Below are 16,359 nucleotides of genomic sequence, written 5' to 3'. Positions count from 1 at the left end.
AGGCTCGGTGCAACACCTCCTTCTCAGTGACACGCACGCTCACGCCCTCGTCTCCACCCTGAAGTGACCTTTTCCTCTGGATGGCCTAGACCAGGGGTCCTCAAACTTTTTAAACAGAGGGCCAGTTCACTGTCCCTCAGACCGTTGGAGGGCCGGACTATAGTTTAAAAAAAAAGTATGAACAAATTCGTATGCGCACTGCGGGCCCAGGACGAGTCGGCTGCTAAGCAGGACAGGCAGCGGCACCTGGCGGGCCAGATAAATGGCCTCGGCGAGCCGCATGTGGCCCGCGGGCCGTAGTTTGAGGATGCCTGGCCTAGACCTTGGCACCCGTTCCCCTCACAGCATAGCTGTCAGCATCTCGCCTGCAGGCAGTGTCCCGAAGCACGCTGCCCGACCATGTCAAGCCTAGCGTGGCCCCGGCGCATCGCAGCTGCTCAACGTGGTGGCTCAAACACCTGGGCGGCACGCTCCTCAGCCCTGACAGACACCCCAGCGCACCTCCAAGCTGCCCTGAAATTCCTGAGCCAACCCCACGTGCCCCGGATTCGCTGTTTGAAAACACAGGGTGGTTTGATGGAGGACGATCTGTGTGACGGAGGAAGCAATGGGCAGAGAAATGGCATAATTTCCACTATGCTCACTGCCCCACCCTGGAGCTTGTGTGGATGCCCTCTGCCCTCTGCCCGCCTGCAAATGCCCATCTCCGTTCAGATCCCACGTCCGTGGGTCCTCGCTGATGCTGCCAATCTCCTCCTCCCTTCATCTGGGGCGTGTGTGACATATCTTTTGGGTGCTCACACGCGATGGTAGGTTGATTTTAGCCTCAGGTTTTCATCATTCAATTTAAACAGAGGCAGAAGAATACTCACGGGATATCTGCTAGAAAGAATCACAGGTCAATGAAGACCTGGGTCGGAGGAAAGGAATATTCTTACTTTGGACGTCTGCTGTTCCTTGTTGATTCTAACCCCTCCCCTCGCAGGGGGGAATTACAATTTAATTTTGGTTTCCTGGCGATTTGTCACGTGCCTTAGTGTCTGCTCCCTCCGAGCTGCTTCGAACTTGGTAAATACAGACCCACCGCCGGCGTCCTTCCGTGACGGGCCGCTTACGCACAGCCGTGTTCCCGTGAGCCCGCGTGCAGCAGCTGTAACTCGTTCATCGCCGCCACGGGGGCAGGGCGTCCGGGATGAACACCCGGCTTACATGTATTTGTAGTACTTACATTATCGATCCTGCAATAAATGCCGTCTTCGAAATGTCTGCCAGGCTGGTGGGTTGGGAGCGTGTGAGGTTTTAGTTTTACTTTGTTTCCGCTCACAAATGCCTTGACCATGTTTTTATACATTGAAGGGATACGGGGTCTCCCTCGTCTTACCCACTCCGATGTCTTCCCGAAATGTTCCATTGTTACTCGTTTTTTTACCTTAGATTTGTGGGAATACTTTAAACTCGATATTAATCCTTTGCCAGTGGTCGTGTTACACATATCTTCTCCTCACTGGGAGCTTGTAACTTCACTCATCTCGTTAAAGTCTGTCAGACAGAACTTCTTCACATTCATGGAGGCAAATATTCTCTGTCATATTCGAGAAATCTCTTCTTCCCTCCAGAGTCAGAGGTGTGTTTGTCTGTTTCCCATTAAATGTGCTCTGAATTTTTCATGCGGGTCTTCTAATCACCCAGAATTGATCTGTGTATCCGCTGTGAGGTAGGGGTCCAACTCTGCTTCACTTTTTAACCACATGATAACCCATCGTGCAGTAGATCGCCTTCCAATTTATTTCTACTGTTGTTATGACTTCTTTTCTTTTTTTTTGGTCTTTGCAAGACAGTATTGTTTTTGTTACTCTTCTTGCTTAGTGCAATGACTGTTTATGTAGGAATATCAACCTGGACAACTTGGTGTTCTTACCCCTTTTCCTTGCAGCTGGGATCAGTTTTATTCTGCTTAAAGCACATTTTTTTAGAATTCTATGTAGAGAGGGCCTGCTGGAGTCAAACTTCAGTGTCTGCTTTAAAACTTGTTTATTTTGTCCTCCTTTAACGAACGTATTTCTGCTGTAGAGAAATCTGACAGTGAATTCGTCTCCACACTGAAGGGCTGTTTTCCATCCTGCTTCTGGCCGACATGGACAGCTCACTGCTGCTCGGCCCGTCTCGCTGAAGGCTGCCTGTGTTACAGCCTTGGCTGTTTCTGCAGTCGGGTCCTCGGCTCGGTGCTGTTCCACTGCGACCATTCTAGATGAGGCTTTATTTTTATTTGTCCTGCTTGCGATTCACTTCACCGGGCTTCCTGAATCTGTGGCTTGGGGTTTTTAGTTAACGTGGGAAAGTTCTTCGCCTTCTCTTTAAATATTGCGTCTTCCCCATGCTCCCTCGCCTTGACTTGCAGAACTCTGATTAGATACGTGTGAACGTTTTCTCTTGATCAGTCTCTCCTCCTTCCCTCCCCCCACGCGCCCCCCCCCCTCCACACACACGTTTTGCTTCTCTTTCTCCCTTTCTGCTGCCTCTGGATGATTTCCTCGATGACCCCTCCTTTCCGCTGTCTCCTATGAGAGCCACTCAGCACCACAGCAACCATGAGAACCGGGAGGTTACTTTTGCTAGCAGCCCCTCTTAGGAGGGAAGCCAGCTTAGCTTCGGTTACCCCTCCGGTCGGGATGCAGGCCCGCGACTGGTGTATTCCGGGAGGCCTTCCCACGTGAGCCCCTCCTCATGGCGGAGCTGAGGCTCTGTCCTGTGACCCCCGACCCCTGCGGGGCTACCCGGTCCAAGATGCAGCTCACATGGTTCCTCCAGGTGTAAGCGTTGAGTGTCCAGCTTCCTGCTCCGGGTTCCAATCCCATTTCCTCTACGAGCTCTGAGTATTTCTGACTTCCCTGCCCGTTTATTGATGCATTTTAATAAGTTGTTGTTGTTTATAAAGGACATTATAGCCCGGCCAGCATGGCTCAGTGGTTGAGTGTTGACCTATGAACCAGGAGGTCACGGTTCGGTTCCCGGTCAGGGCACATGCCCGGGTTGCGGGCTCCATCCCCAGTGGGAGGCAACTGATGGATGGTTCTCTCTCATCATCGATGTTTCCATCTCTCTCTCTCCCTCTCCCTTCCTCTCTGAAATGAAAAGAGAGAAAGAAAAGGAAAAAAAGATATTGTTAAGAAGTGGATGGATTTCAGTGAGAGGGTCCACCAGGACACGCACGCCCCGGCTCTGCCTGGAGCGGGAGGTGGGCCTGAACTTCTCAGATCACAGCCTCTCCCTGGCGTCTCAGGACAGCCCGGGCGCCGGCCTGGGGGCTCCGTGTGGACTCCGTACCCGTGGCGTCTGTCCACCTTAGCACCGGAGAGCGCCCGCGCAGAGACACACCTGATGCGAGGCCTCGGGTTGCCTCTCACTTGACAGGTGAGCTTCACCTTCTTCTCCTCGGAGCCCACGGGGAACATGACGGGGCTGGGCTCCTGCACGAACACCGGGCCGCGCGGCGTGGGGTCGCCTGGAACGAGAAGAGAAAGGATCCGAGGATGAAGACCATGGCCCGGTAGGCAGGGAACCGGCAGGAACAACAGCCCAATGAAGACAAGGGCGTACACGGACAGAAGCAGCGGTCGTGCGGGACACGCTCGGTTTCAGCCTCGGATGGCACGGCCCCTGAGGACCAGCGCGCGGGGTCTGTCCCGGAGGCCTCCCGGGGGTGCGGACGCCCCGTTTCCCAGGGAGAACGCGCTCATAGGAACAGCTTCCAGGCACAGAAGCAGCATGACGGCGTCACACCCTCTCTGGAGCAGGAAAAGGCCCTGTTCTCATGACACATACAAACCTTTCTCACAATCGGCTGTGCAGGGGGGTCTGTTCTGCGTGTGCTGGACCCGCCCCGGGGGTGCGGTGTCCCCGCTGTTGGCGCCATGGGGCCCAGCGCAGCCAGCAACACCCACCTGGTCTATCACTGGGCCAGCCACATGTGACTACGGAGCGATGTGTGCATTTCTTTTTTTTTTTTTTTAAATATATTTTTATTGATTTCAGAGAGGAAGGGAGAAGGAGAGAGAGGTAGAAACATCCATGATGAGAGAGAATCACTGATCAGCTGCCTCCTGCACGCCCCACACTGGGGATCGAGCCCACAACCCGGGCATGTGCTCTGACCGGGAGTCAAACCGTGACCTCCTGGTCCAGAGGCTGATGGTCAACCGCTGAGCCACGCCAGCTGGGCACGATGTACGCGTTTCTAATTGCTTCCTCTCAAACCTGGCTACACAGGATGTGCTTGTCATGGATAGCAGCTGAGACCAGAACAATCCGCCCAGGGCACTCGGCCGGAGTGTGGGAGGCGTGCGCTCTCTCCAGGGGGGGCCCATCAAAAAGACGGGCCCTAACGCATCTCACCACCTTCGCCCACCAAAGCGAGGCTGCTCTTCAAAATCTAGTTCAAGTTCTTTTCTTCCTACAAGGCTTTTCTACACCTTCCCTTTCTTCCTTTAATCACGTGACTCCTACGTTATATGCCCCTGTGGACACATACTTTTTTCTACCAAGTACATTTTTAACTACTTTTCCCTTCTTTGGACTGTAAGCTCCTTGGGAGCGTGGCCATCTCTTACCCATTTTTCTGTGTCCTGTGCTACCAAGTACAGCAGCTTATACACAGAAGACGGTCAACAAGGATTTGTTCTATTTGAGGGCAATTTTCCCACTTTCTAATGTGCTCCATCGGCGTGCTCAGGCACTGCCTGATGAATGTTCAGGTAGAAGGGCCGGTGGCTATGATGTAAAGTGACACTGAGTATCCCCCCGGAGCTGACCACCCATGTGCCTCTTAAATGTGATGGTGGTGAAGGCTGTGAATTGCACCTGTAACCCTGGTACCTCCGAGGCAGCCTTTTGTGGATGGCTGGTCGGATGAGACAGAGCTCATGCAGGTGAGGTGGGAGAGGAGGCAGGAGGGGGCCGGAAAGGCTGAAGCGACACAGAGGGGGGCAGTTTCTGTCCAGGCTTTTAGCCCCGGCTTTCACCCATCCACACGCTGAGATGGGGACAGGGGACAACGTAAGGAGACGAGATGGCCACAGGCCGTTCTGTTTCATTACAGAGGCACCGGGACAGCCAAGGACCTTGTGAGAACCAGGATGTGGACGCAGAAAACCTGACGCTCGATGCCTGGGGTCAACAACTCACCCAGGACCCATGCAGCCTTCCCATCTCCCTACACCCCGACGGTCTCCTCTCCAAGATGACAAGATTCATGGTGGCTCCCCACCGTTCTGAACGGGGAAGGGGGCAGGCTGGCGTGGCTCAGTGGAGGAGCGTGGACCTCTGAACGCTCATGGTTTGATTCCTGGTCAGGGCACATGCCTGGGTTGCATGCTTGATCCCCAGGAGGGGACGTGCAGGAGGCAGCCAATCCATGAATCTCTGTCATCACTGATGGTTTTATTTCTCTCTCCCTCTCCCTTCCTCTCTGAAATCCATAAAAATATATTAAACAAACAAATAAACACCCCCCTCCCCCGCCAAAGAACGGAAAGGGGCCCTGAGTATTTGCCCATAAATCCACATGCACATGAAACCTACATTCCCAGATGGCAGGGTTATATCACCACCACCATCCTCTCTCCTCAGGCCACAGAGTAACCAAGAAACAAAACAAGAGCGAGGAAGGAAAGTGCACAAACAGGCACTTCCTTTCCTCCTCCTCCTCCTCTTCCTCCTCCCCCTCCCCCTCCCCCTCCCCTTCCCCCTCCCCCTCCTCCTCCTCTCCTTCTTCTTCTTCTTCCCCTTCTTCTTTTGTTTCTGTTTTGACATTTATGATTTAAAGCCAGGTACTTAAAAATCCAGAAAGGGACAGTTCAGATTTTCAACAATTGCACAGATGTTTTCAAAACAAATTTAGATCCTGGGTCAAGGTTAGCTCAACTCAACCGTGAAGAATTCTGGGAGTTTCTGGCACCTTTAGTTACATAACAAGGGATACCCCCTTCCAGATCACTGTCACAGCAGTGCATGGGGGACTTTGCTCTAAGCGAGGGCTATTTCCTTTGTCGCTCCCATTCCAAAACTGTGTGTGTGTGTGTGTATAATATCAATCACCTCCATTCATTGGCGTGCCCCGATTTGCATTTCACAGAGAAATAAACAGCCTATTACAGGCAGTTCCACACACGAGCAGCACATCATCGCGATTACCCAGACGCAGCTGAGAGGCTGTGGCCCAACAGCTGTACCGCTTCTAGCTGTGTCCCTGCCCCATTTACACGACAAAGAGGCGATTTCTCCTGTGTATTCTGTCACTAGAACTGATAATAACGACGCTCTGCACAGGCTATAAATAACGCCTCCGTCCACCTAAAGGTTTTATTAACCAAGCTCATGGCCTGATCGAGGGAAGGGAGTTTCAGGCCTCAGCCAAGGAAACCCACAGCCTTGCACGCGTGAGCCCCGAGTGTCACAGGTGGAAGGGGAGATTTTAGCAAGGTGAGCTACCAGGTGTTGAAGACGGATATCCTAACGGTAACATGTTTAGGCCAGGGCACCGATATTGATGAGAAAAAAAAAGAGTTAGAGAGGAACATTCCTGGAAGAAACAGGGAGGGAGGTATCGCTAAGCTGCTTCTGTCTTGAAGGTCCATAAAGGCTTTGCATACGGCTTGGCTGGTGTGGCTCAGTGGTTGAGTGTCAACCTATGACCACGAGGCTCCATTCCTGGTCAGGGCAGCACATGCCTAGGTTGTGGGCTCCATCCCCAGTAGGCGGTGTGCAGGAGGCAGATGGTTAGTAATTCTCTCTCATCATTGATGTGTTCTATCTCTTTCTCCCTTTCCCTTCCTCTCTGAAGTAAATAAAAACATTAAAAAAAAAAAAGACATTTTCAAAGCCTGGATGATAAAGTGGCCCCTTCCTTTATTACAGTCATTTGTTCAATGTGACCCGAGGAGTGGCAGTGATTTTCAGCCTCGAACGACAGAGGGAACCTCGGGTGGTGGCGCCCTCACTCAGGGACGCAGCGGTCAGGTCCCCGGCCAGCGCAGAGCAAGGCCTGGGTGCCAGGGGGACGGTCAGCAGAAGGGGCATGCGGAGAGGGAGCCAGAGGGTCGGTGTCCTGGCAAAACCCGGGGATGCGAAGGCAGCTCCTTTTTATTTCATTTAATTATTTAAAAAATATAGTTTTATTGATTTCAGAGGAGAAGGGAGAGGGAGAGAGAGAGAGAAACATCCATGATGAGAGAGAATCATGGATCAGCTGCCTCCTACATGCCCCACCCTGGGGATGGAACCCGCAACCCCGGCATGTGCCCTGACCGGGAATCAAACCGTGACCTCCTGGCTCCTAGGTCAAGCTCAACCACTGAGCCACACAGCCGGGCGCAGCTCCTCTTTGGCGTGCATCTGTGAGCAGCCTCCCCCCGCCGCGCCCCGACCTTCAGGCTTCTGAGATGGGAGGAAGGGTGGAAAGGGGCGAGCGGGTCAGACAGCAGGTGATCTCAGCATAAAGATGCCACAGAAGGCCGCGCAGTAAAACGCCTAAAAGGAACGCCTCCAAGTGTGGTCTAGGGCCGTGGTTGGCAAACTGCGGCTCGCGAGCCACATTCGGCTCTTTGGCCCCTTGAGTGTGGCTCTTCCACAAATTACCATGGCCTGGGCGAGTCTGTTTTGAAGAAGTGGCGTTAGAAGAAGTTTAAGTTTAAAAAACGTGGCTCTCAAAAAGAAATTTCAATCGTTGTGCTGTGGATATTTGGCTCTGTGGACTAACGAGTTTGCCGACCGCTGGCTAGGGTGTCATGCATGCAGTGGGGCCTCACACACCAAAGCGCTCGGCCACGCTGTGTCTCCTCTGCATCGCAGAGCCCCTGACGAATCGGGAGAGAGGATGCTCTGTGCGCCTCTCATCCTGCGAACCCGCTGCAGTCCAGATGCAGAGCAAGGCCACGCGCCAGGGACCAGGAAGGGCCGCCCTCTGCCATCCTGGGCGTTTCTCCTCTCACCGCTCACATCCGTGGGGGGACAGAGTCTTTTTATTTATTTTATTTTTTAATCTTTATTGTTGAAAGTAGTACATAGGTCCCCCCTTCTCCCCATTGACCTCTCCCAGCCTGCCCCACTCCCCAGCCCAGGCCTTCACCCCCTATTGTCTGCGTCCATGGGTGATGCCTCTGTGCACACAAGTCCTCTGGTCAATCTCTTCCCACCCCCCCTCGCTCCCCCGCCTTCCCTCCGAGGCTCATCAGCATGTTGTGCCTTAGATTCCACATGAGGGAGATCCTTGTCTTTCTCTGACTGGCTCATGTCACTGAGCTGATGCTGGGAGAGGTCTCCATTCTGCCGCCGAGGGCTCCAGGAAGGGCGCAAGGCCTGGGTGCCTGCTGCGCGCCGTCTCCCAGCCTCCTAATGAGCCTGGAAATGCGTTTTGGGGGAAACTGTAAGGTCAGTAGCATCGCAGTGAATCCCAACGACTCACAAAGAATCTGGGCGATAACCTCGGGGGATGCAGACACAAGGGAAGGGCAGAACCACTGATGTTCCGTCCGAGTGTGAGGACTCCTCGGAAATCGGGTCACCGAGGGCAGAGATGACCGCGGACAGCCGTCACACCGTCGCTGCAAAGGCGCCTGAGCGGCGCCGGCCTTGAGAAAACGACAGGCGTGGTCGCCCCGGGCCCACGCGGTGCCTCCGGAAACCAGCCAGCACCCACATCTCTAGCGATTCCACTCGGTTCCGCCCGGGGGTGCTGGGGAGCCCCGTGGTCAGAGGACACGGGTGAGCTGCTCCCAGAACGAGACGCCTCTCTGCCTGGTCCTCGCTCCGCCGTCCTCCCTTTCCCTCGAAGGAGCACCTTCAACGAGACACAGCGCGGCCGCCCACAGCGGTGCACGTGCAGAGGCGGGAAGTGGATGGGAATCCCAGCAAGGGAGGACGCTCTGCCGCCGCTGCCTTTGCTCTCTGCGGACAAAATGATGCTGCTGCCATCAGGCGGTGTCCCCAGCACAGAGCTAAGGGCGTCCGCCAGACCTCAGACCCCAGGGAGGTGGGGAGGAGGACACGGGGACGGGGGAGGGGGAGGTAGGAGGGGAGGTAGGAAGGAGGGAGGGGGAGGAGGGAGGGGGAGGTGGGGGAGGAGAGGGGAGGTGGGGAGGAGGGAGGTGGGGGGAGGAGGATCCTGGGAGGAGGGAGGAGGAGGTGGGAGGAAGGGAGGGGAGATGGGGAGGAGGGAGGGGGAGGTGGGAGGAGGAGGTGGGAGGAAGGGAGGGGAGATGGGGAGGAGGGAGGGGGAGGTGGGAGGAGGAGGTGGGAGGAAGGGAGGGGAGATGAGGAGGAGGGAGGGGGAGGTGGGAGGAGGGGTGGGGAGGAGGGAGAGGGAGGTGAGGAGGAGAGGAGGGAGGGAGAGGAGGGGAGGAGGGAGGGGAAGGTGGGGAGGAGGGAGGGGAAGGTGGGGAGGAGGGAGGATCATTTTGCGCTGCTTCCCTGCAGGGTTGGGGGCTGTGGGGAAGGACAGCCCAGTGAACTGTCTCCATAGCTCACTCCGACCCTCACCTCCAACCCCAACAGTCCCAGCGACAGGGGATTCATTGCGCCTTTAAAAATAAGTAGGTGGATGATTCTGACACCAAGCCCCAGTGGGGAAAAGAAAAATGAATTTCCAACAAATGCAAATATTTTGTAGCTCGTGTGGAGGCAAAGCCTGACCTGCACTGATGTGGGCTCTATCTAGCCTCCGTGTGAATATGCATCTTTTTTTTTTTTTTTTTTTACTGCTGCAGAATATAAGCGTGTTTGATGGGGAGAGCTGCCCCAGTTTCCGCCGGGGCCGCAGATAACACGGGGCTGCTGTGTGGACCGCCTTTCTTGTCCAAAGTTCACCTCTCCGTGACCCTGAGCGAGTTGCTAAATCTGTGAAATGGGGCCCACGGGGTCCCCTGTGCGTGGGAAATGCCTTCATGCCAGGACAGTGCTGAGAATGGGGCCAGGCACCCCGCGTCCTAACCATGAGGGGATACGGGGTGTCTGCAAACTCCCTCCTTGGAGATTGGGGCGGGGGCCTGGGGAGAGGGAATAGCACGAACCCTGGTTACCCTACTATTTCTAACCTGGTAGGGAGACACGCCTGCCCCTCGGGGTCCGGATACACATTTTCCGAATATAAATAACCAGACACCGAATTCTGGCCTCCCGGGAAGGAATACGGTGGGCAGCACCTCCCCCCCTCCCCCCCCACTTAGCCCTGGCCCCTCAGATCCGCGCCTGCTGGCTCAGTAAACTCTCCGGTGTGAGCCCCCACAGCAGGCTTTAATCTCCCGCGGTCTCCGGCCACTGATGTGACACTCGGCGCAGAACTGTCCTCTGGATCCAAGGTCACCTTCAGGCCGGGCCGGGAAGGAGGTGGCGAGGCCGCCTCTGAGACGCATAAAGGAACCAGAGATGCCTCTGATGGGCATCTGCCCTTTGATGTCAAGGCGTTTCCACCTCAATAACATCAAAGAAAGCAGAGTGCGATGTGGGACAAAGACAGGGCTGGTCTCTATTCCGGGCAGAGATGAAAGGTCCCCTCCGACGAAATGGCCTTCCTTCTGCTCGGCAAACGGGCTGCCCGCAGGGACTCCCACCCACTGGGGGCGGAGGCCTCTGCCTGCTCGTCCCCTGCCAGTGCCCTCCCTGAGGTCAGGCGCCTGCCTGGATATGGCCTTTTTCGCTTTCTCGGCCGCTCTGTTGGGATCCGATCCCCCTTCCTGGGTGAGCTGGTGAAGGAAGGAAGCGGGGTGCCCGCGAGTCTGACCGGCCTGCCACCCGGCCCGGCCCGGGAGACAGTGAAGGGCCCTGACTGCTGGCCAAGAGCCGTCACAGCAGAATGAGGCGCGTCCAGAAGGCCCCCCCGAGAGATGGCACAGAGGTTTATTCTAGCCAGAAAGGCAGTACGTCCCTGCAAACATGTGAGGGAATAGGACTCATCCACCAGGAAAGATGAGAGGCTGCGTTTGTGACGTCAAGGGTGGATCCTGAGAGCGTTGTGCCGAGTGGAGAAGCAGAGAGAAAATGCCAAGGATCCTGTGATTGCACGGAAAGCAACAAATGAGCAAAAGGAGCCAGCCCACCCACCAGAACCGAGACACGGAGAGGGGGGCGGGTCCCAGAGGGAGGGGCGGAGGGGGAAGGTGGTTGTTGTGTGGGGACCGAAGGAGACATGACCCTGGGTGGTGAGCTGAAATTCAGTTTTATAGTTTTACTAGAGGCCCGGTGCACAAAATTCATGCACCGGGCGGGGGGTGTCCCTCAGCCCAGCCTGCAGCCTTTCCTCTGGGACTCCTCGAGGGTCTGGCCTAAACGGGCAGTCGGACATCCCTCTCACAATCCAGGACTGCTGGCTCCCCAACTGCTCGCCTGCCTGCCTTCCTGATTGCCCCTAACTGCTTCTGCCTGCCAGCCTGATCACCCCCTAACCAAGCCCCTGCCAGCCTGATTGATGCCTAACTGCTCCCCTGCCAGCTTGATTACCTCTAACAGCCCTCCCCTGTAGGCCTGGTCACCCCTAACTGCCCTCCCCTACAGGCCTGGTCCCCGCCAACTTCCCTCCTCTGCAGGCCTGGTCCCCCCCAACTGCCCTCTCCTGCAGGCTTGATCACCCCCAACTGCCCTCCCTTACAGGCCTGGTCCCTCCCAACTGCCCGCCCCTGCTGGCCATCTTATGGTGACCATCTTGTGTCCACATGGGAGCAGGATCTTTGACCACATGGGGGCACCCATCTTGTGTGTTGGATGGTCAATCTGCATATTACTCTTTTATTAGGTAGGATAGAGGCCTGGTGCATGGGTGGGGGCTGGCTAGTTTGCCCTGAAGGGTGTCCCAGATCAGGGTGGGGGTTCCCTTGGGGCGTGGTGGTTTGCAGGCTGGCCACGCCTCCCGGCAACCCAAGCGGAGGCCCTGGTATATGGGATTTATTTGTCTTCTATAATTGAAACTTTGTAGCCTTGAGTGAAGGCCTGGGCCTGCCAGGGTGTGCGGAAAGCTTGGCTTCCCTCATTGCAGGGGAAACCCAAGCCTCCTGCTCTCTCTGTGGCTGCAGCCATCTTGGTTGGGTTAATTTGCATACTCTCTCCTGATGGCCTGGTGGGCATGGATTGTGGGTGTAGCGGAGTGATGGTTAATTTGCATATCACTCTTTTATTAGATAGGATGATGATGGTCATCTGGTCCCAGCTCTGACACTCAGCAGGCGAGTTCCGGAATTAGAATGATGCTGGCCTCAGAGGATGAGCTCTGGAGTCTTCCCTCCTCTTGAATGTTTTGGAATAGTTTAAGAAGGATAGTTGTGCCGGCCAGCGTGGCTCAGTGGCATTGACCTATGTACCGGGAGGTCACAGTTCCATTCCAGGTCTGGCTAGGCACATGCCCGGGTTGCGTGCTCGGTCCCCAGTAGGGGGTGTGCAGGAGGCAGCCGATCAATGATTCTCTCTCATCATGGATGTTCTGTCTCTCTCCCCCTCTCCCTTATTCTCTGAAATATATATTTCATATATATGTGAAAGGAGGACAGCTGTTCGCTCTTCTGGACTGTTGGGTAAAATCCACCTCCACAGCCATCGGTCCTGGACTGGACTTTTGTTTGCTGAGAGTTTATTGATTCCTGCTTTGATTTTGTTAGTTGTAATCAGTTTGCTCTGATTTTGTTTCTTCTTGATTCAGTTTTGGAAGACTGTATATTTCTAGGCATTGATCCGTTTCTTCCAGGTTGCCTAATTTGTTGGCATATAGTTGTTCACGGTATTTTCGTACAATCCTCTGTGGTTCTGTGATGTCAGTGGCTACTTCCCTCTTTCATTTCTGACTTCATTTATTTGGGTCCTCTCTCTCATTTTCCTTACAAGTCTGGTTAAAGGTTTATCGATCTCGTTCATCTTTTCAAAGAACAAGTGCTTAGCTTCACCAACTTTTTGTATTATTATAATTTTTTAGTCTCTGTGTCATTTATTTCTGCTCTGATCTTTATTCTCTCCTTCGTCCTGCTCCCCTTGGGCTTTGTTTGTTGTTCCTCTTGTCGTTCCTTTAGTTGTCAGGTTAGACTCTTTGCGATTTTTCTTGCTTCCTGGCCTAGGCCCGTATTGCTGCGAATTTCTCTCTTATGCCTGCGTTCGCTCTGTCCCAGAGCTTTTGTGTTGTGTTTCATTTGCATGTGTCTCGAGGTAACTTTTGATTTCTTCCTCGATGTCCCTGTTAGCCCACCCACTGTTTAGTAGCGTGTCTATGTTTTCCAGGTTCTTTCCTTGTCATTGGTGTCTAGTTTTAATCCGTTTTTAACAGTTCCAACGTGTAAAGTAGAGATCCATGGCAGGGTCGGCGGGAGTTCCATGGACCCCTCGTTCTCCCACGCCCGACCTCAGCCTCGTCATGTCCCCCTGGAGGGCCTCGCTCACCTGCTCCCCCTCGGGCCCCTGCAGGGATCGGGCCCGCGGCCTCCTGTTACGTGTGACGATCACCTGGGCTGAAGGCATCCCCGAAGCGGACGATGACTTTGAAGGCCCGGTTTCCAAGAGCTTCCTGGGAAATGGCCACGTCTCTTGGGCTGAATGACCCACAGGTGAATCCAGTTCCGGCTCCCACCCGGCCGCTGTGTCCATCCAAGCTCACCTCGCCTGCAGGTCACGCTCATCCCTGGCTCCGAGGCTGGGGGTCAAGCACATTTCCTGCTGTGAGTGAACGGAGGAGGGGCTGGCCCGGGACATGGCTGCCTCCCTGGGTGGTGTCCCGGCCGCTTTGCAGGAAAAAGGCAGCACAGAGCTTTCTGGGTGTTTTCTTTGCAAAAAAACAGCCCCTCGCAAAGCATTTGTCTTTGCAACAAACTTTATGAAGTTATGCATCAGAGGTAGAAATGGCCTCAATTAGATAAAAGAAATGAAGCATTTAATTAATCGGTGACAACCCCACAGGTGGCCAGGGAAAGAGAACGATTCTCTGAAATTAGTTACAGACGGACCACCAGGCTGGGCGCTTTCTCCGCATTAAAAAAACCACACGCCGTCGACACCTTTTAACCTGTCTTTTATCCCGCCACGAAGCCAGAAATTAATTTCCGTAGTCGGAGCCAGAAAACAAAGGACCGAGTTACCACGGCACAGCTTTCCGGAAAAGGAAACGCAGCCCTCACGGAAACCAGAAATCCCGGACACAGCCGCCACTCCTGAACACGACAGCAGCCAGATAAAAGCGCCACAATGAGTCATTCCGCCTCGCGTCCTGGCGGCTGTCCCGCGACTGCCTGTGTCTGGCCAGGGGCGCGATCCCTACACGGCTTTACCCCGCCCCCATCCCAGACGGAGGCCAGGAAATGCGCTGTTGTTGGAAGTTTCATGCGGCCTGGGCGACTAGTTACACAGGTCAAAGATCCAAAGGGGCACGCACCCTTTGCCCTCCTAGAACCCGCATCCCTCGGATTTAAGATGCGTGGTTGTGGCTCGGGGACACGCGAGGCCTCTCTCCTGGGCAGTGTGCCGTGGGCCTGTGGCTGTGACGACCCGTGGGCCCAGGCCAGCCAGGCCAGCGGCTTATGGCTCGTCAGTGACTGTTCCAGAGAAAAGGCCGCCACCTCTAAGGCAGTGGCCCCCCCCAACCCAGGTCAACACAGGTCATCAACCAACAACCCCCGGGGAGACACGCCTTGGACTTGCAATCGTCATTGAATCACTGGCAACCTTCTCCATGTGAAGTTGGGCCTCGGACAGTGTTGAAAAGAGGGCTGGGCTGGAACGCTCCCGTCCTGGTCTGAGTCACTTCACACACTCTCTGTCCATCTGGGGGAGGGGGCGCCCCCAGCTCCCATCCTCGGCCGCACGTTACGGGACCGGGAGCTTTCAACATCCCTGTGGCTCAGGCTGCACGGAACCAATTAAGTCACAATCGGATGAGCCCTGGCCGCGTGGCTCAGCGGTTGAGCACTGTCCCGTGCATCAAGAGGTCACCTGTTCGATTCCCGGTCAGGGCACACGCCTGGGTTTCAGGCTCCATCCCCAGTAGGGGGCGTGCAGGAGGCAGCGGATCAAGATTTCTCTCTCACATCCATGTTTCTCTCTCTCTCCCTCTCCCTAAAATAAATGAAAAGTATTTTTTTTTTAAAAAAAGAATTAAATCATAATCAGATTACTCCAGAGTGTACCTCAGGTCCAGACTCGCTCTATCCTACAACAAAGCATGAACACATTCCGTATCTCTGCCAATAACACGAGGCTTGTCTGCTGTAAATGCCATGTGCATTTTGGCTGGATTGCCCTCAAATGTGAAGGCTGCATTTGAGATGCTCTGGTGGGAATCCCACCCCCTGTGGAGTGAGCAAAGCTGATTCCCGGGGAGGGGTGTGGTCTGCGGGGCCCCTGAGATATGGCACCTGTTACCCTGAGCATTCCTGGAGGAACAGCCATGAAAACACGGAAACGCGTGTCGGCGAGGCCACTGCAGGCGTGAAGCTAGTCACCCACCCGCGTGGGGTTCACACGGGAAGGTTCTCCGAGTGGAACAGGTGACAGGAGGCATGGAGCGCGTCTTTCTCACATGCACGTAGATCGCCAACCAAAAGGCTGCGCTTATGTACTCATTGCAAAGGAGCGGTGCTTTGCTGATCCTTACTGAGGATTACTTTTTCCCGTGCATTTGAAGAGAGAGTGGAGGGAGGGAAGGAAGGAAGGAGGGACGGGGGGGGGGGGAGGGAGGGTGGGAGAGAGAGAAAGGGAGAGAAACATCGATGTGAGAAAGCCACATCCACTGGTTGTCTCATGCATTTGCCCTGGCTGGGGTAGGGATTGCACCTGCAATCCAGGTATGTGCCCTGGACAGGGAATTGAACCCTCGACCCTTTGGTGCGCGGGCCGATGCTCTAACTATTGGCCAACGCTGGCCAGGGCAGTAGCGATATTTTTACACAAGGAACAAATCCCATCATTTTCTTCGGGGATGCGTGCGCTGACTGGGAAAGGGGGGATGTACTGCATCTCCAGGGGGAGGCAATGGAGGTTTCAGAGTTCAGGGTTCGAATATTCATGGGCTGGGACCTGAAGCCACAGTGCGAGAGCCTCGGGCCCATACAAGGAGGTTCCTTTATTAAAACGTCACAATTTTGGCCCGGCTGGCGTGGCTCAGTGGTTGCACATCAACCGATGAACCAGGAAGTCACGGTTCGATTCCCATTCAGGGAACATGGGGTTGTGGGCTGGATCCCCAGTAGCGGGCAGAACAATGATTCTCGCTCATCGTTGATGTTTCTCTCTCTCTCTCCCTCTCCCCTCCTCTCTGAAATAAATAAATAAATAAATAAATAAATAATATAAATATGACTATATATACATATATGAAGACAAAACACAAAAAAACTTCATACTTTT

The 16,359-nt window shown here is 54.6% G+C and overlaps 1 protein-coding gene across 3 annotated transcripts in view; it reads right to left on the bottom strand.

Moving 5' to 3' along the window:
• Window positions 1-16,359, bottom strand: part of CNTN4 (contactin 4) — a 476,106-nt gene that overhangs the window by 151,122 nt on the left and 308,625 nt on the right. For all 3 annotated transcript variants that reach the window (XM_080672715.1, XM_080672714.1, XM_080672716.1), the window contains exon 4: window positions 3,376-3,502. In XM_080672715.1, the coding sequence (XP_080528841.1) occupies window positions 3,376-3,502 (127 nt within the window). The remainder of the gene's footprint in view (window positions 1-3,375; window positions 3,503-16,359) is intronic.

This window comes from Plecotus auritus (assembly GCF_963455305.1).
Source record: "Plecotus auritus genome assembly, chromosome: 6".
Classification (NCBI taxonomy): Eukaryota; Metazoa; Chordata; class Mammalia; order Chiroptera; family Vespertilionidae; genus Plecotus; species Plecotus auritus.
Note: the sequence above shows the minus strand (reverse complement) of the source record. Positions and strands in the feature narration are given on the sequence as shown.